Source organism: Oncorhynchus mykiss, chromosome 5, assembly GCF_013265735.2.
Source record: "Oncorhynchus mykiss isolate Arlee chromosome 5, USDA_OmykA_1.1, whole genome shotgun sequence".
In the NCBI taxonomy this organism is placed as follows: domain Eukaryota; kingdom Metazoa; phylum Chordata; class Actinopteri; order Salmoniformes; family Salmonidae; genus Oncorhynchus; species Oncorhynchus mykiss.
Window position 1 is genome coordinate 49,198,020 of NC_048569.1, and position 27,194 is coordinate 49,225,213.

Here is a 27,194-nt window from a genome sequence, read left to right on the forward strand (position 1 = left end):
TAGTTTACAACAGTTTACTATATAATTCTATAGTAAATACTATAGTAATCTACAGTAAAATGTAGTATTTTTTATGTGGGCCCCATGTGTATCTGCAGCTTAGTCTTTTCTGGGGGTGTATGTTACAGCTGAAGTCCCTTATACCCTGCAGGACTGTGACCTTGGACACAAGCAGGAGTCTTACCTTCATGCCCACTAACCCCAGCTTCCCCGTTGGACCGTCGGGCCCTCTCTCACCCTGAAAAATAAAGGAGTATAATTTAGATCAGTAGAGGTCGCTGTAAAACAGCCAGCCAGATACACAGCCACAACATAGCACAGCACAACAGACTCTTACTTTACATAAGCCATCATTGCCTTAAAAACATCTGTGTACCCCCATGTATATAAATAAGTGAATGTGAGGGTGTATTTTGTCAGCAAGGAATAAAAACGTTCCTCTGTGGTTGTTGTTTGCATTTGTAATTTTAACGGGCAGAAAGGTTTCCATGTACTAAATCGCAGACATACACTACCGTTCAAAAGTTTGGGGTCACTTAGAAATGTCCTTGTTTTTGAAAGAAAAGCACATTTTTTGTCTAGTCAAATAACATAAAATTGATCAGAAATACAGTGCTAATGTTGTAAATTAATATTGTAGCTGGAAATGGCTGATTTTTAATAGAATATCTACATAGGCGTACAGAGGCCAATTATCAGCAAACATCACTTCTGTGTTCTATTGGCACGTTGTGTTAGCTAATCCAAGTTTAACTTTTTTAAAGGCTAATTGATCATTAGAAAATCCTTATGCAATTATGTTAGCACAGCTGAAAACTGTTCTGATTCAAGAAAAAATAAAACTGTCCTTCTTTAGACTAGTTGAGTATCTGTAGCATTAGCATTTGTGGGTTCGATTACAGGCTCAAAATGGCCAGAAACAAATAACTTTCTTCTGAAACTCGTCAGTCTATTCTTGTTCTGAGAAATGAAGGCGAGAAATTGCCAAGAAACTGAAGATCTCGTACAACTCTGTGTACTACTCCCTTCACAAAACAGCGCAAACTGGCCCTAACCAATATAGAAAGAGGAGTGGGAGGCCCCGGTGCACAACTGAGCAAGAGGACAAGTACAATAGAGTGTCTAGTTTGAGAAACAGACACCTCACAAGTCTTCAACTGGCAGCTTCATTAAATAGTACCCTTAAAAACACCAGTCTCAACGTCAACAGTGAAGAGGTGACTCCGGGATGCTGGCCTTCTAAGCAGAATTGCAGAGAAAAAGCAGTTTCTCAGACTGGCCAATAAAAATTAAATATTAAGATGGGCAAAATAACAGACACTGAACAGAGGAACTCTGCCTAGAAGGCTAATATCCCAGAGTCGCATCTTCCGCCGCCGCAACTTCGGCAGCTGCACCTGGCCCGTCCGCCACCGCCACAACTTCGGCAGCTGCAACTGGCCCGTGCGACGCCGCCGCAACTGGCCTGTCCGACGATGCCGCAACTGGTCCGTCCGACACCACCACAACTGGTCCGTCAGATGCTGCAACTTCAACAGCTGCAACTGGTCCGTCCGACGCCACCACAACTGGTCCGTCTGACGCCGCAACATCAGCAGCTGCAACTGGCCTGTCCGATGCCGCTGCAACTGGTCTGTCCGATGCTGCCGCATCTTCGGCAGCTGCAACTGGCCCGTCTGACGACAACGCAACTTTGACAGCTGCAACTGGCCCTGACCAACCCGCACCCTGTCCCTGTGGTCTTCCTCGAGGACGGTGTAGTCTCGCTGCTAGTGCAGCGCGGCAGGGGTACTGTCACAGATTACCCCAGTACTCCTTCTCATTCCGTGGACCAGCTCCAGAGGTCTACGTCACCGGCCTCTAGGCGTCACTGAACTGTTTCATTACACAGACCTGGTTCCCATTCCTCTGATTAGTAATTGTATAAATGTACCCTCTATTCACCATTATCTGGTCGGTTATTGTTCCCATGTCCGTTGGTCTTGTGAGCTCCTGTGCTTTGTTGCTTCGGCTTTTGTGCTGCGTGTATTGTGTAATTGTGATTATGGGTCTCGTCCCGTGTATTTTGAGTTTTTCCTCGCTCTTATGTTTGTGTTTTTGTATGTGTTTTTTTGGGGCTTCGTCCCTGTGCCTTTCAAGGCATGTTGTATGTATTTTTGGGTGGAGTATTAAAACCCCCTGTATTCCTGCGCCTGTCTCCAATCCTTTATACATCGTGACAGTATGTATAAGCTGGAAGTAGAAGCCTAAGTATTGTTGTCCATTAGTTTACTCCAATTAGGGGAGGGGAGGTAGGGTTAGGGGAAAATAACAAAGGAAGAAATATTTTTTTTAAAATAAGCAAATATATATTGTGCATTTGGAAAGTATTGAGACCTTTACTTTTCCCATATTTTGTTACGTTACAAACTTTTGTAAAATTGATTAATTTAGATTGAGTAAAAAAAAATAATCTAATTTTAATCTAATCTACACACAATAACCCACAATGACAAAGCAAAAACAGGTTTTTAGGAATGTTTGCAAATGTATTAAACATAAACACCATATTTACATAAGCATTCAGACCCACTGCTATGAGACTCGAAATTCAGCTCAGGTGCATCCTGTTTCCATTGATCATCCTTGAGATGTTTCTACAACTTTATTGGAGTCCACCTGTGGTAAATTAAATTGATTGGACATGATTTGGAAAGACACACGCCTGTCTATATAAGGTCCCACAGTTGACAGTGCATGTCAGATCAAACACCAAGCAATAAGGTCGCTCAAACTGAGCAATCGGGGGAGAGGGCCTTGGTCAGGGAGGTGACCAAGCACCCAATGGTCACTCTGACAGAGCTCCAGCATTCCTCTGTGGAGAAGGGATAAACTTCCAGAAGGACAACCATCTCTGCAACATTCCACTAATCAGGCCTTTATGGTAGAGTGGCCAGATGGAAGCCGCTCCTCAGTAAAAGGTACATGACAGCCCGCTTGGAGTTTGCCAAAAGGCACCTAAAGGACTCAGAAACAAGATTCTCTGGTCTGATGAAACCAAGATTGAACACTTTGGCCTGAATGGCAAGCGTCATGTCCGGAGGAAACTTGGCACCATCCCTACGGTGAAGCATGGTGGTGGCAGCAACATGCTGTGGGGATGTTATTCAGTGACAGGGACTGGGAGACTAGTATGGATCGAAGGAAAGATGAACGGAGCAACGCACAGAGAGATCCTTGATGAAAAACCTGCTCCAGAGAGCTCGGGACCTCAGACTGGTGTGAAGGACAACGACCCTAAGCACACAACCAAGACAACGCAGGAGTGGCTTCGGGACAAGTCTCAATGTCCTTCAGTGGCTCAGCCAGAGCCTTAACTTGAGCCCTATCGAACATCTCTGGAGAGACCTAAATATAGTCGTGCGTGTAAATGTGATATTTCAGTTGTTGTTTTTTTATAAATGTGAAAACATGTATAAAAACCTGCTTTGTCATTATGGGGTATTGTTTGTAGATTGATGAGGGAACAAACAATTTAATCCATTTAGAATAAGGCTGTAATGTAACAAAATGTGCAAAAAGTCAATGCACTGTATATATCAGGGATTATAAATTATGCATTGATGGAACCCACAATCTAACGGCAATATTAAAGCTGATTTACCCCTAAAGGGTAAAAAAGTACAAATGCAAGCCGAGATCTACTGCTCAGATTGTAAAAAAAGTAAAAAATATATTTTATTTAACTAGGCAAGTCAGTTAAGAACAAATTATTATTTACAATGACGGCCTACCCCGGCCAAACCCGGACAACGATGGGCCAATTGTGCCCCACCCTATGGGACTCCCAATCATGGCCGGATGTGATACAGCCTGGAATCAAACCAAGGTCTGTAATGACACCCTTGCACACTGAGATACAGTGCCTTAGACCACTGCACCACTCAGGAGCCTGACTTAATTAAAAAAACATGACTTAATAACCGTAGGCCTATGCTACATTGAGTACCGTTACATTCACACAATAATGTGATTAATGTGGATAATCAGATTAATATAATAGTTTGATTAAAACGTTTACTTGCTTTGCAAGAAGAACGATTTCCCTAATAATCGTGTTTTCATGGACACATCTGAAATCAGGCTACCTGATGGCAATGCAGAAAATCACCAATCAAAATAAACGTTCCAACACAGCGACCATGTTATTTTTGGTAAGCATATTTGATTCGGAGTTCGGACATAAAAAGTTTGTATGTGAAAATGACCTCTAAAATGCATACATTCAGTTGTTCTGAACTCACTTCACTTCACTTCACTTCATTGTTCTGAACTGCACATGCACAGATCAAATACACCGCTGGAATGCCGATTAAGGTGTTTATATGTCCTAATGATTAGAAAGATTGCTCACAAACACAGGTGTTTTAATCAGTTGAATGTATTGTTTAATTAATTACACCTTACTAAGTATTGTTGACATACGTAGTATGTAGACCGCAGCAATGCCTTAGATGCCTGAACGTTTTACCAACTGGAGAGGCAGGCATATATATATATATATATATATATTATTTTTATTCACCTTTATTTAACCAGGTAGGCTAGTTGAGAACAAGTTGTCATTTGCAACTGCGACCTGGCCAAGATAAAGCGTAGCAATTCGACACATACAAAAACACAGAGTTACACGTGGAATAAACAAAACATACAGTCAACAATACAGTAGAACAAAAGAAAACAAAAAGTCTATATATAGTGAGTGCAAATGAGGTAAGTTAAGGAAATAAATAGGCCATGGTGGCGAAGTAATTACAATATAGCAATTAAACACTGGAATGGTAGATCGGCAGAAGATGAATGTGCAGGTAGAGATACTGGGGTGCAAAGGAGCAAAATAAATAAATAGATACCAGTATGGGGATGAGGTAGGTAGATGGGCTGTTTACAGATGGGTTATGTACAGGTGCAGTGATCTGTAAGCTGCTCTGACAGCTGGTGCTTAAAGCTAGTGAGGGAGATGTGAGTTTCCAGCTTCAGAGATTTTTGCAATTCGTTCCAGTCATTGGCAGCAGAGAACTGGAAGGAAAGACAACCAAAGGAGGAATTGGCATTGGGGGTGACCAGTGAGATGTACCTGCTGGAGCGCGTGCTACGAGTGGGTGCTGCTATGGTGACCAGTGAGTTGAGATAAGGCGGGGCTTTACCTAGCAGGGACTTAGATAACCTGAAGCCAGTAGGTTTGGCGACGAGTATGAAGCGAGGGCCAGCCAACGAGAGCGTACAGGTCGCAATGGTGGGTAGTGTATGGGGCTTTGGTGACAAAACGGATGGCACTGTGATAGACTGCATCCAGTTTGTTGAGTAGAGTGTTGTAGGCTACTTTCGTAGGCAGTGATCGCATGCATTTAGTTTTACTTGCTTTTAAGAGCAGTTGGAGGCCACGGAAGGAGAGTTGTATGGCATTGAAGCTCGTCTGGAGGTTAGTTAACACAGTGTCCAAGGAGGGGCCAGAAGTATATAGAATGGTGTCAACTGCGTAGAGGTGGATCAGAAAATCACCAGCAGCAAGAGCAACATCATTGATGTATACAGAAAAGAGAGTCGGCCCGAGAATTGAACCCTGTGGCACTCCCACAGAGACTGTCAGAGGTCTGGACAACAGGCCCTCCGATTTGACACACTGAACTCTATCAGAGAAGTAGTTGGTAAACCAGGCGAGGCAATCATTTGAGAAATCAAGGCTGTCGAGTCTGCCAATAAGAATGTTGTGATTGACTGAGTCGAAAGCCTTGGCCAGGTCGATGAATGCGGCTGCACAGTAATGTCTCTTATCGATGGCGGTTATGATGTCATTTAGAACCTTGAGCGTGGCTGAGGTGCACCCATGACCAGCTCTGAAACCAGATTGCATAGCGGAGAAGGTATGGTGGGATTCTAAATGGTCAGTAATCTGTTTGGTAACTTGGCTTTCGAAGACCTTAGAAAGACAGGGTAGGATAGATATAGGTCTGTAGCAGTTTGGGTCTAGAGTATCACCCCCTTTGAAGAGGGGGATGACCGCAGCAGCTTTCCAATCTTTGGGAACCTCAGACGATACGAAAGAGAGGTTGAACAGGCTAGTAATAGCGACTGCAACAATTTCGGCAGATACTTTAGAAAGAGAGGGTCCAGATTGTCTAGCCCGGCTGATTTGTAAGGGTCCAGATTTTGCAGCTCTTTCAGAACATCAGCTATCTGGATTTGGGTAAAGGAGAAATGGTGGGGGCTTTGGCGGGTTGCTGTGGAGGGTGCTGGGCAGTTGACCGGGGTAGGGGTAGCCATGTGGAAAGTATGGCCAGCCGTAGAGAAATGCTTATTGAAATTTAATAAGGGGATTTATCGGTGGTGACAGTGTTTCCTAGCCTCAGAGCAGTGGGCAGCTGGGAGGATGTGCACTTATTCTCCATGGATTTTACAGTGTCCCATAAACTTTTTGAGTTAGAACTACAGGATGCAAATTTCTCTTTGAAAAAGCTTGCCTTAGCTTTTCTAACTGCCTGTGTATATTTGTTCCTAACTTCCCTGAAAAGTTGCATATCACGGGGGCTATTCGATGCTAATGCAGAACGCCACAGGATGTTTTTGTGCTGGTCAAGAGCAGACAGGTCTGGAGTGAACCAAGGACTATATATATTCCTAGTTCTACATTTTATGAGAGGGGCATGCTTATTTAAGATGGTGAGGAAGGCACTTTTAAAGAATAGCATTCTCTGCTCCTGCCACAGTTTGGTTGCCTTGGTCAGCAGAATATGCAAAGCAACGTTTTCTAAGAAATATACATTTTTCACCCATGTCCATCACACTTATACCTGCATTGACTACTTCTTCTTAGACAACAGACTTCTTTCCTTTGTACACTCATGCTCATACAATTCGATTGTCATATCTGATCACGCCCCTCTGACTTTAGTGCTATCAGTTGGTGGTGGGACTGAGCCTCGCGTACCTTGGCTTTTTAATATGCGCTTGCTGTCTGATGAAAGTTTTGTTAACTTTCTGACTGCTCAGATTGACGTTTTTATAGCTACTAACGACACCCCCGATGTTTCAGCATCTGTTCTGTGGGAGACTTTTAAGGCCTACATTAGAGGTCAAATAATTTCATACACTAGTTTTGAATGGAAAAATATAACTGACAACTCGTTTTTTACAGTTAGACAGTACTTATGATACCTCACCATCCCCAAATGTGTACAGGGACCGACTCTCTTCACAAGCTGAATTCAATACCTTGTCAACAGGACAAATTGAGGAACTGCTGCTTAAGTCGAGACATACTCACTATGAGTATGGTGACGCGGCAAGTAAATTGCTTTCTCATCAACTTTGCCAGTCTTCCTCTGCTCAACAAAGTTGTCAAATTCAAACACCTACAGGTGCAACAATAGATCCCCCGCTAATAAATAACCAGTTTAAGAACTTCTATGCATCTTTATACACCTCTGCTGACCGCTCTGCTCTTCATACATTTTGTTATACTTTAACTGTCCCAACAATTGATTCAGTCTCCAAGCTTCAATTGGAGGAACCTATCACCATGGAAGAGATTTCAGAGGCGGCATGTGCAATGCAAGGTGGTAAAAGTCCTGGACCAGATGGGTACCCAATATAATTTTATAAGTAGTTTCTGGATAGTCTCTTGATTAATATGTTTATTAAATCAGTCTCTCTCCCTTTATCCTAAACACAGGGATCCATTTCATTGATATTGAAAAGGAATAAAAGACCCTCTCTTCTGTAGGTCCTATCGCCCAATCTCACTGCTCAATGTGGATGTTAAGGTCTTGGCTAAACTATTAGCTATGCGTTTGGAGTCGGTCTTACCACCTGTTATTTCCTCTGACCAGACAGGTTCTATAAAAAAATATACATTATTTTTCAAATATCAGACAACTCTTTAATGTTATGTATAATTCCTCTCTCTCAAAGCTCCCAGAGATTCTAATCTCCTAGATGCTGAGAAGGCTTTTGATAGAGTGGAGTGGGGCTACCTTTTTCATACCTTAGAAGAATGTAGCCTTGGCAAAAATTCCATTGCTTGAATCAAGTTAATTTCTCCACTTGCATCTGTCAGACCGAACAAACACCCACTTTGCCTATTTCCCTCTCTTCAGAGGCACTAGACAGGGGTGTCAAATGTCTCCCTTACTTTTTGCCATCACCAACGAGCCCTTTGCAATTGCATTTCAATCCTACCTACATATAACGGGAGTGTTCAGAGGCGACATCAAACAGAGGTTCTCACTTTATGCTGATGACCTGCTTCTCTATATCTCAAACCCTGATGTATCCTTACCCATTGTGTTCTTAATGCATTTGGCCTAGTCTCTGGTTACAAGTTAAATCTGAATAAGAGCAAGCTTTTCCCTCTAAATGTGGCAGCTCGTAAATACCGACTACACACATTGACTTTCAGAGTAGTTCTCAACAAATGTACATACTTGGGGGTACATGTCACAGATGAATTTGATAATCTTTTTAAGGTACATTTTTCTCCTCTCCTTACTATGTTGGAGAAAGAATTTGAACGGTGGTCACTACTCCCACTATCATTAGCTGCTCAAAATAATTAGGTTAAAATGCATACCCTTCCTAAATTGTCCTACCCTTTTCAATGTATACCTATTTTTATTCCTAAATCGTTTTTTTATGCAAACTCGATGGGATTATCTCACACTTCATCTGGAATAAAACAAATCCAAGGATCCGCAAGGTGTTCCTACAAAGGCCTAAACCCTTAGGGGGCATGGCCCTACCTAATTTCCAGTTCTATTATTGGGCTGCCAACTTCTGCAAAAATCCTACACCGCACTCACTGGACTAAACTCAGGCTTTCTAAAGGTCTATCCTGATTTCGATTCTGTTTGCGACAGGTGTCGGCAAGCCCCTGCTTCATTAATACATATGTTTTGGTCCGGATCTTCTCTACATAACTATTAGTCTGCCATCTTTGATACCATATCTAAAGTACTACAAGTGTCCTTTCCGCCTACTGCCATAACATTATTATTTATAACATTACCAAAATACACATCTGACTTTATAGCCTTTGAGTTTGTTGGCAAGAAGGTTGATTTTACTTCTGTGGAAGTCACCCACCCCTCCTTCTCATTTTGTGTGGATTAAAGATGTCTTACACAAGTTAATTGGAGAAGATAAAATATTATTCTGACAAATTCTACCGAATGTGACAACCTTTCTTTACCTATGTAGAGATGCCTACCTAACCTTTTGTATTTAATTGATCTACCTTTGAGTGTTTAATAGTAGCCCGTCTTACTATTATAATTGTTCTATTCGTTTTGAAGACTTGCCATGTTTCATTTGCCATGTTTCATTTGTCTTTTTTTCTAATGTATGCTTTGAAAGTATTACTTAAGTATTTTATATTTTTGAAAGGGCTAACACATTCCTACCTCATTTAAAAATCATGTTCCCATGTTATATCGAATGTACAAAAATACATGTACTGTATTTCAAACATTGTTTATTTTAACTGTGAAAGAAAATGCAAAAAAAAGAGTATATTCTCACAGACTCCAGTCACTCAAGTCATAGACTGTTCTCTCTGCTACCACACGGCAAGCGGTACCGGAGCGCCAAGTCTAGGTTCAAAAGACTCCTTTACAGCTTCACCCCCAAGCCATAAGGCTGCTGAACAATTAATCAAATGGCAACCCGGACTATCTACATTGACCCCCCCCCTTTGTTTTTACACTGCTGCTACTCATTGTCTATTATCTATGCATAGTCACTTTTACAAATTACCTCGACTAACATGTACCCTGGCACATTGACTCGGTACCGGTAGCCCTGTATATAGCCTCATTATTGTTATGTTATTCTGTTACTTTTTTACATGTATTTAATGCACTTACTTTAGTTTATTTAGTAAATATTTTCTTAACTATTTTCTTAAAAATGCATTGTTGGTTACGGGCTTGTAAGTAAGTATTTCACGGTAAGGGCTACACTTGTTGTACTCGGCGCATGTGACAAATAAACTACTACTTCAAGGATGGATCCTTTTTGAGGGTACATGCAGGTCTGAGAGACATCCCGCCAGCCAGGTCAGTCCCAGAGCAGCAGGCAGATTGATGGGCAGGGGAAGCAGCTCACATTAGCATTTAAATCTAGTATAGGATTAACTGAATGGACAACAGAGACTGAATGCAATATGATATTTCATTAAATACAGTAGTTTGGAGGAAGGTCTCATCCCTGAGGGAAGATCCTCAGAGCCAGATGATGTGATGGCTCCAGAGGATGTACTTTTTTTATAAATGTTTTATTTAACCTTTATTTAACTATGCAAGTCAGTTAAGAACAAATTCTACAATGACGTCCATTGGTTGAGATAGAGAAAGGCGATAATTGCTTGGGTGAGCCCATAGGTTAAACAGCAACCATGAGGAATGTGCATTATTGTGCCTATAAGATAAATAGGTGGCTCCAGCGGGCACACGATTACCAACACTGGACAATTAAGTGTAAAAATATTGCCTGGTCCGACGAATCCCGGTTCCTGTTACATCATGTTGATGGCAGATTCAGGATTTGGCATAAGTATCATGAGTCCATGGACACATCCTGCCTGGTGTTAACGGTACAGGCTGGTGGTGGTTGTGTAATGGTGTGGAAAAAGGTTTCGCAAACCCCTTGAGGACGGAAGGGCGGTAGGGCCTGATGGACCCGAGCCAGTTGTAGTGTCCATCGTGGATGATGAACGGGAGTCTCAGACAGCCTCACGGTCTGATGAGGGTGGGAGCTCTGAGGATTTGAACCCGAGGTCGAAGTCAATGGAGAGGGAGACAGAACAGAGGACGATTGCAAAGGTACCTTCGGATCAGTGGAGGCTGCTGAGGGGAGAATGGCTCATAATAATGGCTACAATGGAGAGAATGGACTCAAACATCTGGATCCAGCATCCTAGCTCTATTCTCCAGGGAAGGGGGAGAACCCATCGGGAGGGATCACTGCAGACTGCCTGCCAGTAGGCTGTGGAGAGCCGACACGGCAGCGACACTTCCACCAGAACAGAGCGGCGTCTGGCTACTTGGGTAGAAGAGAGTGTATGTCTCTGTCATCATTTTACAGATGAACCTACTTGTTCACCGTTTTCTCCATCATCACGATAAACATCTTCCTCTTCATGACCTCCATAATCATTGTCATTCATGATCTCTTCTTCTTTATGATCCCTTTTGACCCCATGAGGCAGCTGATTGACAGATCAACCCATTTACCTCTTATTATTGGTGTAAACAGTGGAAAGGTACATCTTGTTGTTCTCTTCGTGGACCCCTAGTTACCACTCCCTGGGGGGTTAAAGTTAGAACATGGCCTGTCCCTCTAATTCACAAAATGTGTCCATCATCTTCCAGGACCACTACTTGTGACTATAACCAGGAACAGCCAAGTCCATTTTTCAGAAATGCAATTTAGCTGCACTGAACCCCATTTTAACTGTTCATTGTTATATTTTTATTGGCAACAAATAATAGCTGCTGGTGAGCTTTGACTTCCAACGAAGATGACAAATGCTAGGGTCTCTCTTTCTCACCTGCCGTCTCGACATCTGAATGAGTGGCTATCTGACCTTAAATACATTTGATTTGATTGGTTCTCAGTCCCTCTGACCCTGAGAATGTGTAGAAGCAGTTCCATATCATTTTATTACACAGCTAAATGTTTTCCTCCACCTCAACATTAAGGGAAATCAAGTCTGAAATGTCAAAATTCAGAAGAAGCTTTTTTAAACCTCAAATATACTACAAGTTTAACATGTCCTTCATTGCAGGATAATTCTCCTTCAACAGGGTGATCAAATTCAGATACTAGCTAGTAGCTACTTCTCTACACAGTCACAAAAGGGCAAGAGTGTGAAACATACAGTAAGTGAGGAAATATTCCATCTCATACCCATCTGCCTTTGGGTCCTCTGGTACCAATTGGCCCACAAGATCCAGGGGGGCCCTGTACAACAAAAGGAAGGTGAGGGAGAGAAAGAGAGAGGTAGATATAAAACAAAGGTTTAGAATAACCGCAAAGCCCCTTTTTGCCCACCCTGGGGGTGCAGTCTGACCTCAGGAACACACTCTGGGGTTTGTTGTTAGATGTCACTCATCCCAATTAAAGAGCTTGGTCAGGAATCTTGCTCCTCTGTGGCCCTGTGTTTATGTTTGTTTTGGTGCCTCTGCGGCCCCCCGCCTCCTCTAGAGCTCTCTCCTGGACCCCTGCACTGTGTGAGCCAGGCGAGGCGGCACAGGGCCAGGGCAAAATACATCACAGGGTCAGGGGGTACGTCTAATTGGTTGGAGGTGTTGGAGTTTTGACTGACAGGAGGGTAATCAGGCAGCGGGAAGCCAGGTCCTATAAGCCTCAAAACCCTTCAACAACACAGGCTGTAGACTTACTGTAGAGTTGCTGCAGCATGTTACAGTTCTTGTAATATAGTAGCTACTGTAGCAAACAGGGTCAAATGTCATTAAAGACATACGGTAAAGTCATATTCTATTCATTTATATTTGTGATCATAATGGATCAAACAAATGTTTAACATTAGATCTCGTGACACAGCTCATCCCTGCAAATATTAGCCTAGAGCTAATATTATGTGAAGTAAGCTATGCTAAGACCATAGCTAATTCAATATATCATGTGAGTGAATGAATGGATGGTGACGTACCGGTCTTCCAGGTTCCCCAGATGGCCCACTTTCACCTAGTGTCCCTTGGTGACCCTGTTTAGAGAGCAACGACACACTGAGTGATTAATAAACTACTCAACGACATGATGACAACACGGGACACTGCTGTTTAAGAACAATAGCAGATTGTATCACAGTAGTTACAGTTTAACATATCACCCATTCTTAATACGAGTTGTAACAGCGGAACAAGCTATCAGAATAAGAGCAGAAAGATAGTTAAACTTCCAATTGGAAGGACACAGGATTTACTGTGTACCTTATGATGTGCGTGTGTTAATTGTAATGTAAGCATTCATAAACACAATTTACTGTGATTATTGCTGACGGCTCTGAAACTGAGGAAGCTTATGTTCTAATGTATTGTGAAGTACGGGCTTGTAAGTAAGCATTTCGCGGTAAGGTGACATTCGGCCAGTGGTGTAAAGTACTTCATTAAAAATACTTTGAAGTACTACTTAAGTCGTTTTTGGGGTTGTCCGTACTTGACTATTTATATATTTGACAACTTTTACTTTACTACATCCCTAAATAAATACATTTTCCCTTACACCCAAAAGTACAAATTACATTTTGAAAGCTTAGCAGGACTGAAAGTCCAATTCACGCACTTATTATTAAGCTCCTGGCTATCCGTCAATATATAAAAAAGAAAAGAAAATGGTGTCGTCTGGTTTGCTTAATATAAGGACTTTGACATTATTTACACTTTTACTTTCGATACTTAAGTGTATTTAAAAAATTACATTTAGGGTACTGAAGTATATTTAAAACCAAATACTTTTAGACTTTTACTCAAGTAGTATTTCAGTGGATGACTCACTTTCTTGATTCATTTTCTATTAAGGTATCTTTACTTTTACTCAAGTATGACATTTGGGTACTTTTTCAACCACTGTATTTGGCACATGTGACAAATAAACATGTATTTGATTTGGATTTAGTACCAACTTTACAACGTGACATTCCAGTGACTGATTGATTGATTTTTTATTTTACCCCTTTTTTCTCCCCAATTTCGTGGTATCCAATTGTTTTAGTAGCTATTATCTTGTCTCATCGCTACAACTCCCGTACGGGCTCGGGAGAGACGAAGGTTGAAAGTCATGCGTCCTCCAATACACAACCCAACCAAGCCGCACTTCTTCTTAACACAGCCCGGAAGCCAGCCACACCAATGTGTCGGAGGAAACACCGTGCACCTGGCAACCTTGGTTAGCGCGCACTGCGCCCGGCCCGCCACAGGAGTCGCTGGTGCGCGATGAGACAAGGACATCCCTACCGGCCAAGCCCTCCCTAACCCGGACGACGCTAGGCCAATTGCCCCACGGACCTCTCGGTCGCGGCCGGTTACGACAGAGCCTGGGCGCAAACCCAGAGTCTCTGATGGCACAGCTGGCGGTGCAGTACAGTGCCCTTAACCACTGCGCCACCCAGGAGGACCTACTAATTGAGTTTTTACAAACAGTGGGAATAAAAAGTACAGTGCCTTGCGAAAGTATTTGGCCCCCTTGAACTTTGCGACCTTTTGCCACATTTCAGGCTTCAAACATAAAGATATAAAACTGTAAAACTATTTTTTTGTGAAGAATCAACAACAAGTGGGACACAATCATGAAGTGGAACGACATTTATTGGATATTTCAAACGTTTTTAACAAATCAAAAACTGAAAAATTGGGCGTGCAAAATTATTCAGCCCCTTTACTTTCAGTGCAGCAAACTCTCTCCAGAAGTTCAGTGAGGATCTCTGAATGATCCAATGTTGACCTAAATGACTAATGATGATAAATACAATCCACATGTGTGTAATCAAGTCTCCGTATGAATGCACCTGCACTGTGAGTGTCTCAGAGGTCCGTTAAAAGCGCAGAGAGCATCATGAAGAACAAGGAACACACCAGGCAGGTCCGAGATACTGTTGTGAAGTTTAAAGCCGGATTTGGATACAAAAAGATTTCCCAAGCTTTAAACATCCCAAGGAGCACTGTGCAAGCGATAATATTGAAATGGAAGGAGTATCAGACCACTGCAAATCTACCAAGACCTGGCCGTCCTTCTAAACTTTCAGCTCATACAAGGAGAAGACTGATCAGAGATGCAGCCAATAGGCCCATGATCACTCTGGATGAACTGCAGAGATCTACAGCTGAGGTGGGAGACTCTGTCCATAGGACAACAATCAGTCGTATATTGAACAAATCTGGCCTTTATGGAAGAGTGGCAAGAAGAAAGCCATTTCTTAAAGATATCCATAAAAAGTGTTGTTTAAAGTTTGCCACAAGCCACCTAGGAGACACACCAAACATGTGGAAGAAGGTGCTCTGGTCAGATGAAACCAAAATTGAACTTTTTGGCAACAATGCAAAACGTTATGTTTGGCGTAAAAGCAACACATCACCCTAAACACACCATCCCCACTGTCAAACATGGTGGTTGCAGCATCATGGTTTGGGCCTGCTTTTCTTCAGCAGGGACAGGGAAGATGGTTAAAATTGATGGGAAGATGGATGGAGCCAAATACAGGACCATTCTGGAAGAAAACCTGATGGAGTCTGCAAAAGACCTGAGACTGGGACGGAGATGTCTTCCAACAAGACAATGATCCAAAACATAAAGCAAAATCTACAATGGAATGGTTCAAAAATAAACATATCCAGGTGTTAGAATGGCCAAGTCAAAGTCCAGACCTAAATCCAATCGAGAATCTGTGGAAAGAACTGAAAACTGCTGTTCACAAATGCTCTCCATCCAACCTCACTGAGCTCGAGCTGTTTTGCAAGGAGGAATGGGAAAAAAAATTCAGTCTCTCGATGTGCAAAACTGATAGAGACATACCCCAAGCGACTTACAGCTGTAATCGCAGCAAAATGTGGCGCTACAAAGTATTAACTTAAGGGGGCTGAATAATTTTGCACGGCCAATTTTTCAGTTTTTGATTTGTTAAAAAAGTTTGAAATATCCAATAAATGTCGTTCCACTTCATGATTGTGTCCCACTTGTTGTTGATTCTTCACAAAAAAATACAGTTTTATATATTTATGTTTGAAGCCTGAAATGTGGCAAAAGGTCGCAAAGTTCAAGGGGGCCGAATACTTTCGCAAGGAACTGTATAGGGTTGTGTTCAGTGTAGTTGTCTAGGTAAGTCTATGTTTGCCTAGAGTGGTTTTCAATCAGAGGCAGGTGTTTATCGTTGTCTCTGATTGGGAACCATATTTAGGCAGCCATATTGTTTGGGTATTTTGTGGGTGGTTGTCTCCTGTGTCAGTGTTTGTGCCACACGGGACTGTTCGGGTTTTCACATTTCTTGTTTTGTATTCTGTTCATGTATACTTTCTCTGATTAAGGAACCATTAACCATTCTTGTTTTGTATTCTGTTCATGTATACTTTCTCTGATTAAAGAACCATGAACTTTAACCACGCTGCATATTGGAAGAGGAGGAAATCCCTCTGGCCTTTATGGAAGAGTGGCAAGAAGAAAGCCATTTCTTAAAGATATCCATAAAAAGTGTCGTTTAAAGTTTGCCACAAGCCACCTGTGAGACACACCAAACATGTGGAAGAAGGTGCTCTGGTCAGATGAAACCAAAATTGAACTTTTTGGCAACAATGCAAAACGTTATGTTTGGCGTAAAAGCAACACAGCTCATCACCCTGAACACACCATCCCCACTGTCAAACATGGTGGTGGCAGCATCATGGTTTGGGCCTGCTTTTCTTCAGCAGGGACAGGGAAGATGGTTAAAATTGATGGGAAGATGGATGGAGCCAAATACAGGACCATTCTGGAAGAAAACCTGATGGAGTCTGCAAAAGACCTGAGACTGGGACGGAGATTTGTCTTCCAACAAGACAATGATCCAAAACATAAGGCAAAATCTACAATGGAATGGTTCAAAAATAAACATATCCAGGTGTTAGAATGGCCAAGTCAAAGTCCAGACCTAAATCCAATCGAGAATCTGTGGAAAGAACTGAAAACTGCTGTTCACAAATGCTCTCCATCCAACCTCACTGAGCTCGAGCTGTTTTGCAAAAATTTCAGTCTCTCGATGTGCAAAACTGATAGAGACATACCCCAAGCGACTTCCAGCTGTAATCGCAGCAAAAGGTGGCGCTACAAAGTATTAACTTAAGGGGGCTGAATAATTTTGCACGCCCAATTTTTCAGTTTTTGATTTGTTAAAAAAGTTTGAAATATCCAATAAATGTCGTTCCACTTCATGATTGTGTCCCACTTGTTGTTGATTCTTCACAAAAAAATACAGTTTTATATCTTTATGTTTCAAGCCTGAAATGTGGCAAAAGGTCGCAAAGTTCAAGGGGGCCGAATACTTTCGCAAGGCACTGTATGTCAACCCTTTAGAAATACCTGGATTTCTGCATAAATTGGTCATCAAATTTGATCTGATCTTCATCTAAGTCACAACAATAGACAAACACTTAAACTAATAACACACAAACAATTATAATTTGTCATTTATTTATTGAACACCCCGAGTAAACATTCACAGTGCAGGTTGGAAAAAGTATGTGAACCCTTGGATTTAATAACAGGTTGACCTTCCGTCGGCAGCAATAACCTCATCCAAAATGTCTTGATAAACTTGGGAATCCATTTTTCAGTTGATGATAGCAAGATGTCCAGGCCTCAAACCATGATGCTCCCTTCACCATAGTTTACAGTTGGGATGAGGTTTTGATGTTGGTCTGCTGTGCCTTTTTTCTCCACACATAGTGTTGTGTGTTCCTTCCAAAAAACCTCAATTTTAGTTTCATCTGTCCACAGAATATTTTGCCAGTAGCGCAGCGGAACATCCAGGTGCTCTTTTGCAAACTTCAGATGTTCAGCAATGTTTTTTCTGGACAGCAGTGGCTTCTTCCATGGTGTCTTCCCATGACCACCATTCTTGTTTAGTGTTTTGTGTATTGTAGACTCATCAACAGAGATGTTAGCATGTTTCAGAGATTTCTATAATTCTTTAGCTGACATTCTAGGATTCTTGTTAACCTCAATGAGCGTTCTGCACTGTGCTGTTGCTGTCATCTTTGCAGGACGGCCACTCCTAGGAAGAGTAGCAACAGTGCTATAATTTCTCCATTTATAAACAATTTGTCTTACCATGGACTGACTTTTAGAGATACTTTTGTCACACTTTCCAGCTTTATGCAAGGCAACAATTCTTAATTTGAGGTCTTCTGAGATCTCTTTTGTTCGAGGCATGGTTAACATCAGGCAATGCTTCTCGTGAATAGCAAACTCAAATTTTGTGAGTGTTTTTTATGGGGCAGGGCAGCTCTAACCAAATTTTCCAATCTCGTCTCATTGATTCGACTCCAGGTTAGTTGACTCCAAACTCCAATTAGCTTTTGGAGAAGTCAATGTCCTAGGGATTCACATACTTTTTACAACCTACACTGTGAATGTTTAAATTATGTATTCAATATAGACAAGACATTTACAATAATTTGTGTGTTATTAATTTAAGCACACTGAGTTTTTCTATTGTTGTGACTTAGATGAAGATTAGATAAAATGTTATGCCAAATTTATGCAGGAATCCAGGTAACTCCAAACTCCAAAGGGTTCACGTACTTTTTCTTGCCACTGTACTTTAAAACTCATGGCAAACTATTCCTCCCAGTTATGCTAGGAAGGGTGTTAAGGTTTATTGAATGTGTCCCAGATGGGAACCTATATCATATGACCTTGCTCTGGTCAACAGTAGTGCATGTAGAGACTATGGTGCCAATTGGCAAGCAGTCATTGAGGGTATGAAATGGATGGGGATTCACACAGTGAGAGTGAATATGAAAAGTAATGGTGGTGGCTGGCTACACACATCGTCACATTAATGTGATTAACGCACTGTGGTGAACATGTCTGTTGCATCACGGGGAGAGAGAGAGACAGAGAGAGAGAGAGACAGAGACAACGTGCTGGTCAGGTTTTTCCTTTTATACTGCTATTTTTTTTCAATTTTTGTTTTCAGAGGCTCTAGTGCAGCTGACAGTCTCCTCATATTCATGCACGAGTCAAGCCCCAAAGGATTCCCTTTGCAATCAGCAGGTAACCCGGAAACTGTTTCAATATGATTGATGGCTGACTTCCATTCATATTATCCACTCAGACTGGTCATCCTATATAAAGTCAGGCACCATTTAATTTCCCATAAACGATCATAACCTTGCAAGGGCTCTCTCTTTAAGGACTGACAGGGATAAGAGTATGTAGGAAATGACTTTAAAATCGTCTGCTGTCTATCCTGTCTTAACTTGTCATGCATGTCTGAAACAGGTATGGGAATTAAATAAAGTTGTAAAACGTGAAAGAAGACCAAACAAAAGGTTAAGTGTCTGAAGTTGTATTCACATTTTAGTCATTTAGCAGTCGCTCTTACACTACATGACCAAAAGTATATGGACAACTGCTCTTCAAACATCTCATTCCAAAATCATGGGCATGGAGTTGGTGCCCCCTTTACTGCTATAACAGCCTTCACTCTTCTTAGAATGCTTTCCACATTGCTGCCAGGACTTGCTTCCATTCAGCTACACGAGCATTAGTGAGGTTGGGCACAGATGTTGGGTGATTAGGCCTGAATCGCAGTCGGCGTTCCAATTAATCATTGGAAATACAGCAATTTATTTCCCCACCCACAACATTTTCCCACAGTGCACCATAATTTACACTATGCCACTGTAAAACGTTTCAGAGTATTCTACTGTTTATAATACCCAAAATATCCCTAGAAATTACAGTTTTCTGTTACAGTTTTCTGTTACAGTGTGTGTGTGTGTGTGTGTGTAACATAGCTGTTGGCTGCGGTTCAGACAGACGTGCACACTCAACAGTATTCAGCTGCCTCAGAGACTCATGTGAGATCATCAATAAAGGCAGTTCTGAACTGGCCAGGTTACTTTGTCAGCTAGACATTTACACACATCTTGTGTGTGTATGTGTGAGAGAGTGCGTGCGTGTGCGTACGTACATGTATGTTCTCAATAGGACCATCTATTCCCATGGGAATTACATAAACAATCTTAGAGGACTGACTTTCAACTTCACTTTTATGAGGGCCCCACCCCTCGTACCCCCTCACTTGGACTCTCAAAAATCTCTGGCTCCTCACAAGCTCCTCACATCTCTATCTTACCATTGATCCCTTTTCTCCAGGAGGTCCCGGCAGGCCCATCTCCCCTCGATCCCCCTAGAAAACACACACAATCATACACTGTAAACACGCCAACTTAACCATTGCTTAATCAGCTTTATTCTTTGAGTTGTGTGGACTTCAGAAGGACAAGAAGTTGAGTAAAATTACAAATACATGTTTTCTCAAAACCACTCAAAACCACACCCATCATCATCATATTTCCCAGCATGTTCTATTGTAGGTTTCAATACCTGTGTTTTTGCATGTACTGTATTGGTTGATTAATCATATGCTACACAACATCCACTGAACAAAAATATAAACGCAACATGTAAAGCGTTGGTCCCATGTTTCATGAGCTGAAATAAAAGATCCAAGAAATGTTCTATATGCACAAAAAGTGTATGTAACAATTCTCGTCTTCTTCTTCTGATGAGAAGTAGCAAGAATCGGACCAATATGCAGCGTGGTATGTATCCATAATGATTTAATGAAAACAAAATACAAAAGAACAAGAGAATCAAAATGAAAACCGAAACAGTCCCGAATGGTGCAAACACTGAAACAGAAAAATAAACACCCACAACTCAAAAGTGAAACCAGGCTACCTAAGTATGATTCTCAATCAGCGACAACGATTGACAGCTGCCTCCGATTGAGAACCATACCAGGCCGAACACAGAAAATCCCAAATTATAGAAAAAAGAACATAGGCAACCCACCCAACTCATGCCCTGACCATACTAAAACAAAGACATAACAAAGGAACTAAGGTCAGAAAGTGACAGCATATTTCTCTCTAGTTTTTATTTACATCCTTGTTAGTGACCATTTCTCCTTTGCCACGATAATCCAAGATGATGGCATGTAAAGAAGCTGATTAAAAAGCATGATCATTACACAGGTGCACATTGTGCTGGGGACAATACAAGGCAACTCTAAAATGTGCAGTTTTGTCACACAACACAATGACACAAATGTCTCAACTTTTGAGGGAATGTGCAATTGGCATGCGGACTGCAGGAATGTTCACCAGAGCTGTTGTCAGATAATTTGATCAATTTATTTCTCTACCTTAAGCCGCCTCCAGCGTCATTTTAGAGAATGTGTTGTGACCAGAGTTTCCCATGGTGGCGGTGGGGTTATGGTATGGGCATGTATAAGCTACGGACAATGAATAAAATAGCATTTTAATCGATGGCAAGTTGAGCTCCTTAGGCACATTGCTGTGACATTCATGCGCTGCCATCAACTCATGTTTCAGCATGCACTGTCAAATGTCACAAAGATCTGTACACAATTCTTGAAATCTGAATATGTCCCAGTTCTTCCATGGCTTGCATACTCACCAGACATGACACCCAATTAGCATGTTTGGGATGCTCTGGATTGATGAGTAGGACAGCGTATTCCAGTTCCCGCTAATATCCAGCAACTATGCACAGCCATTGAAGAGGAGTGGGACAACATTCCACAGGCCACAATCAACAGCCTGATCAATTCTCTGTGAAGGACATGTGTCGCACTGCATGAGGCAAATGTTGGTCACAACAGATATTGACTGGTTTTCTGATCCATGCCCCTACCTTTTAAGGTACTGTATCTGTGACCAAAATATGCATATCTGTATTCCTAGTCATGTGAAATCCATAGATTAGGTCCTAATGAATTGATTTCAATTGACTGATTTCCTTATATGAACTGTAACTCAGTAAAATCTTTGAAAATGCTTGCATGTTGAGTTTATATTTTTGTGCAGTATAAATAAAAAATCTAAACTAATCCAACCTGTTAGTAGTTTGACTTTTTGCACCCGTTACTGAGATGAATGTTCCAGCTTATTTGATTTCGGTAGTCTCAAATAGGAATTTCACATAACTTTGCAAACTAGCATTGAGGTTTGAATCAACATACAATTGTAAGGCATAGTGATGGGGCAACGAAGCTTGAACATGTCGAGCCAATTGTGTCAAATAGGTTCATTACTCAAGGCTTTGATCAACACACTAAATGGCACCTGTTAGTCAAAATAATTTAGAACAGCAAAATTATTATAGATGACGTCACACACACAGGATAGCCTTTTTGTCTTCTACCCGAAACCAAAGCAATCTGGTGATTGTTCTACAAAACTAAGCTTCGGGAATCGATCACGTGCTTCTGATAAAATGATACAAGCGTCAGCACACTGCTTCGAAGTAAAATTCTTATCAGTTCCGATGCATAACTTGGAGCTCCTGTATCAAATGTAACATCACTAGTAGGGCAACCAGCTGCAATAGGATTGTGTGTTTGTTTAATACAATGGCATTGAGGTTGATTCAACATACAGTTGTAGGGCAACCAGCTGCAATAGACCGGTTGGTTGTTTAACAACAAAACTGACGCATGCACAACTATGGAACAAAACAGAAGGGTTGGCTTAGATACAGTGCCTTGCGAAAGTATTCGGCCCCCTTGAACTTTGCGACCTTTTGCCACATTTCAGGCTTCAAACATAAAGATATAAAACTGTATTTTTTTGTGAAGAATCAACAACAAGTGGGACACAATCATGAAGTGGAACGACATTTATTGGATATTTCAAACTTTTTTAACAAATCAAAAACTGAAAAATTGGGCGTGCAAAATTATTCAGCCCCTTTACTTTCAGTGCAGCAAACTCTCTCCAGAAGTTCAGTGAGGATCTCTGAATGATCCAATGTTGACCTAAATGACTAATGATGATAAATACAATCCACCTGTGTGTAATCAAGTCTCCGTATAAATGCACCTGCACTGTGATAGACTCAGAGGTCCGTTAAAAGCGCAGAGAGCATCATGAAGAACAAGGAACACACCAGGCAGGTTCGAGATACTGTTGTGAAGAAGTTTAAAGCCGGATTTGGATACAAAAAGATTTCCCAAGCTTTAAACATCCCAAGGAGCACTGTGCAAGCGATAATATTGAAATGGAAGGAGTATCAGACCACTGCAAATCTACCAAGACCTGGCCGTCCCTCTAAACTTTCAGCTCATACAAGGAGAAGACTGATCAGAGATGCAGCCAAGAGGCCCATGATCACTCTGGATGAACTGCAGAGATCTACAGCTGAGGTGGGAGACTCTGTCCATAGAACAACAATCAGTCGTATATTGCACAAATCTGGCCTTTATGGAAGAGTGGCAAGAAGAAAGCCATTTCTTAAAGATATCCATAAAAAGTGTAGTTTAAAGTTTGCCACAAGCCACCTGTGAGACACACCAAACATGTGGAAGAAGGTGCTCTGGTCAGATGAAACCAAAATTGAACTTTTTGGCAACAATGCAAAACGTTATGTTTGGCGTAAAAGCAACACAGCTCATCACCCTGAACACACCATCCCCACTGTCAAACATGGTGGTGGCAGCATCATGGTTTGGGCCTGCTTTTCTTCAGCAGGGACAGGGAAGATGGTTAAAATTGATGGGAAGATGGATGGAGCCAAATACAGGACCATTCTGGAAGAAAACCTGATGGAGTCTGCAAAAGACCTGAGACTGGGACGGAGATTTGTCTTCCAACAAGACAATGATCCAAAACATAAAGCAAAATCTACAATGGAATGGTTCAAAAATAAACATATCCAGGTGTTAGAATGGCCAAGTCAAAGTCCAGACCTAAATCCAATCGAGAATCTGTGGAAAGAACTGAAAACTGCTGTTCACAAATGCTCTCCATCCAACCTCACTGCGCTCGTGCTGTTTTGCAAGGAGGAATGGGAAAAAATGTCAGTCTCTCGATGTGCAAAACTGATAGAGACATACCCCAAGCGACTTACAGCTGTAATCGCAGCAAAAGGTGGCGCTACAAAGTATTAACTTACGGGGGCTGAATCATTTTGCACGCCCAATTTTTCAGTTTTTGATTTGTTAAAAAAGTTTGAAATATCCAATAAATGTCGTTCCACTTCATGATTGTGTCCCACTTGTTGTTGATTCTTCACAAAAAAATACAGTTTTATATCTTTATGTTTGAAGCCTGAAATGTGGCAAAAGGTCGCAAAGTTCAAGGTGGCCGAATACTTTCGCAAGGCACTGTAGTTGGCAAAATGTTAACTATATTTTGTCTCCAAAAGGTTTATTGAAAACATAAATACATTTGCACAATGAGCACAGTTGTTGGTTTGCTAGTTAGCACATTTTTGCCATATTAGCATAGACATGACATCAGTCAAAACACCTCAAAACAAGAGATGGTATCAATAACAATATAAAACTAGCAGAAACGAGCCCCTTACAATTCCCCACTTGACAGCTTCTTGTCATTGTTGCTAGCTATAAGACCGTTCAGAATCATTACAAAACATTCCTTCTGGCCATGTCGATAACCACTCATCCTTTTCATGTTGTCAGTCAAGCCTTCTATAGGATTGTGAGTTTGCGCAACATTTGATAAACAAAGTACAGCAAACTCACAATCCTATTGAAGCCGGTTCCCTTACAATTGTACGTTGAATCCACATCTTTTTTTGATTTTCTGTTTATAGGGCACCAACATCCAGGACAATCAGATAACGGTCAGATATTGGAACTCAGACACTCAAATACACCATGGTGATCACAGACATACACCCCTATGCAGGTAGGCACACACATGTACACCCAAAATAAACACCCAATAACAGTTGAGAGATGGGGGTGTCTTACCTTCTCCCCTGCCAATCCAGTCTCTCCAACAGGCCCAATAAAGCCAACCAGGCCCTGTGAAACAACACAAACAGAGCCAGAAAGGGAGTTCATATTAACATTAGTATTATTGTGTTAATAATAAAACAACCAGTGGCCATAACACTAGGTATTTGCGAAAACTCTTACCCTTTCACCCATGCCTCCAACCTTCCCGGTGATACCAAGCTCTCCCTAGGAGAACAAATAGCATAGTTACTTATTTTTTACTGTACCTACAAGGAAGAATACCCAAAATCGATAGCCAATATGCTGAACAGTCTAATGTATTTTATATTCCATACAGCATATTGAATGTAATAATTACTGGAGGAAGATATAAAAGGCAACATTTTACTCTTCTAAATTTGTATCAGCATAAATAAATCGCCAACTTCTCATAGACATAGTTTCTGTTCACTGCGTGTGTGCGATTAGAAGAGTAAAATGTTAGCATCAATGTATGAAAAGGTCAAGTATGTGAGGTAATCCACAGCTGTCCTCACCTTCACTCCATCCGTTCCAATCTTCCCAGGGAAGCCCTTCATGCCGACTCTACCCTGAACAAAACACATAGCCCACCGTTGACCACTCAATGTGCAGAGCCTGTGGTCTAGTGGTAACACTCCCAGCAGGTCACATACAGTGCATTTGGAAAGTATTCAGACCCCTAGACTTTTTCCACATTTTGTTATGTTACAGTCTTATTCAAAAATTGATTAAATAATTTTTTCCTCATCAATCTACAAACAATATCCCATAATGGCAAAGTGAAAACAGGTTTTTAGAAATGTTTGCAAATGTATTACAAATAAAAAACAGAAATAACTTATTGACATAAGTATTCAGACCCTTTGCTATGAGACTTGAAATTGAGCTCAGGTGCATCCTGTTTCCATTGATCATCCTTGAGATGTTTCTAAAACTTGATTGGAGTCCACCTGTAGTACATTCAATTGATTTGACATGATTTGGTAAAAGGCATACGTGGTTGCTCCACTAAAAGTTTTGCGAACATGCTGCAGAACTTAGAGGCAATTTGTGGTTTAGTACGGCACCCTGTGTCACCACTTCATGGCTTCAGCCCAGCGCAAGGGGGAGTTAGAGCACTGATTATGCTTATGGGTCCTACTGTGTCTAACTGACAATGAATGGGCGACAATAAACCTAAATAGAAACTGATACTTGTGCACGACTTCAGTGTTACTTACTAAAACTGTTGTTACGCTAAAGGTTTTATTATTTTGCTCTTACTGTAGTTGTGTGGCCCACTCCCGACAAGCCATGCTGTACAGTGCCTGAGTGGTGCAACGGTCTAAGACACTGCATAGCAGTGCAAGCTGTGTTTCTACAGATGCTGGTGCAATACCTGTGCTGGCCTCTACTGGGAGACCCATGAGATGACTGTAGGTTTTTGGTTTCTCTCCCTCTAAAAACAGAAATAAATTATTCTAAATAGCAAACTAGCTTTATTTATAAATTAGTAACAATGTCTCACCCCATGTTCAAAAATTGCCTTTTTCTCGCTCATTTTACGTTATTTGAAAAATAAATAATCTCCAAAATATAATTTTTTTAACAAAGTGATTATTATTATTATTAATTTAGAATTATATAAAAGCCCCTTAGATATTCTCACATATATATTATTAACCCTGTTATTAGCAGGACAATATTGATTTGTCATATTGATCATGGCACCCGAGTGGCGCACAATGGGATTGCCTTGCAGTTCTCCAGTTTATCCACTGAAAGCGTGCGAGGTTCATGGCACGAGGGCAGGGGACATGGGATGGGCTGCAAAGCCGTGCACAGACGGACCTAGCCCATGGGGAAGACGGACCTAGCCCATGGGGAAGACGGACCTAGCCCATGGGGAAGACGGACCTAGCCCATGGGGAAGACGGACCTAGCCCATGGGGAAGACAGACCTAGCCCATGGGGGAGGGGGGTTGGAGCCCTACCCCACCACACTGAGTAGCACAGAGCAACACTAAGGGGCATTGTATTAATAATGGCGCTGACTAGGGAAATGTTCTAAGTGCCAGTCTGCACGTTCAAACTAATACAATGTATCTAATAATAATGGCATCTTTATGCTTTCGTTAATACAATAATGATACAAATACTCTTTCAAAATGCCGATGTTTATTTAGTTATGGATCCATAACGAATTACTAGTTGCTTACTGGAAAATACTCTTTCAAAACACACGTTCTACAGCACCATTATGGCTACCAGCAGGTAGCTGGACAATAGACTTGCCTAGAAGGAGGTTAGGGAGAATTATATCGTCAAATGTATTTCTTAGTTAGGTTGGCTGTATCACAACCGGCCGTGATTGGTTGCGATTTAAGTTTAATCCACCAGAAAAGACAAACAAATAATACAACAAAAATTATTATTATTATGTATCACATCCGACTGTGATTGGGAGTCCCATAGGGCGGCGCACAATTGGCCCAGCGTTTCTCTCCCCCTAAAAACAGAAATAAATGTTTTGGCCTTTACAAATATTATTTTGGCTTTTATTCAGATTACAATCGCTCACTTTTGTTTTCTGTAAAAATGAATTAACCTCCAAAATATCGTTATATATTAACAAGTTGATGGCACAGTC

General features: G+C 41.4%; 1 protein-coding gene across 1 annotated transcript in view; it reads right to left on the reverse strand.

The window, feature by feature from the left end:
- The window catches only part of col27a1a (collagen, type XXVII, alpha 1a), a 282,454-nt gene that overhangs the window by 109,485 nt on the left and 145,775 nt on the right, over window positions 1-27,194 (reverse strand). The window contains exons 23-29 of the mRNA XM_036977752.1: window positions 25,081-25,134; window positions 24,725-24,769; window positions 24,557-24,610; window positions 19,889-19,942; window positions 12,710-12,763; window positions 11,944-11,997; window positions 185-238 (exon numbers count right to left, since the gene is read on the reverse strand). Of these exons, the coding sequence (XP_036833647.1) occupies window positions 185-238; window positions 11,944-11,997; window positions 12,710-12,763; window positions 19,889-19,942; window positions 24,557-24,610; window positions 24,725-24,769; window positions 25,081-25,134 (369 nt within the window). The remainder of the gene's footprint in view (window positions 1-184; window positions 239-11,943; window positions 11,998-12,709; window positions 12,764-19,888; window positions 19,943-24,556; window positions 24,611-24,724; window positions 24,770-25,080; window positions 25,135-27,194) is intronic.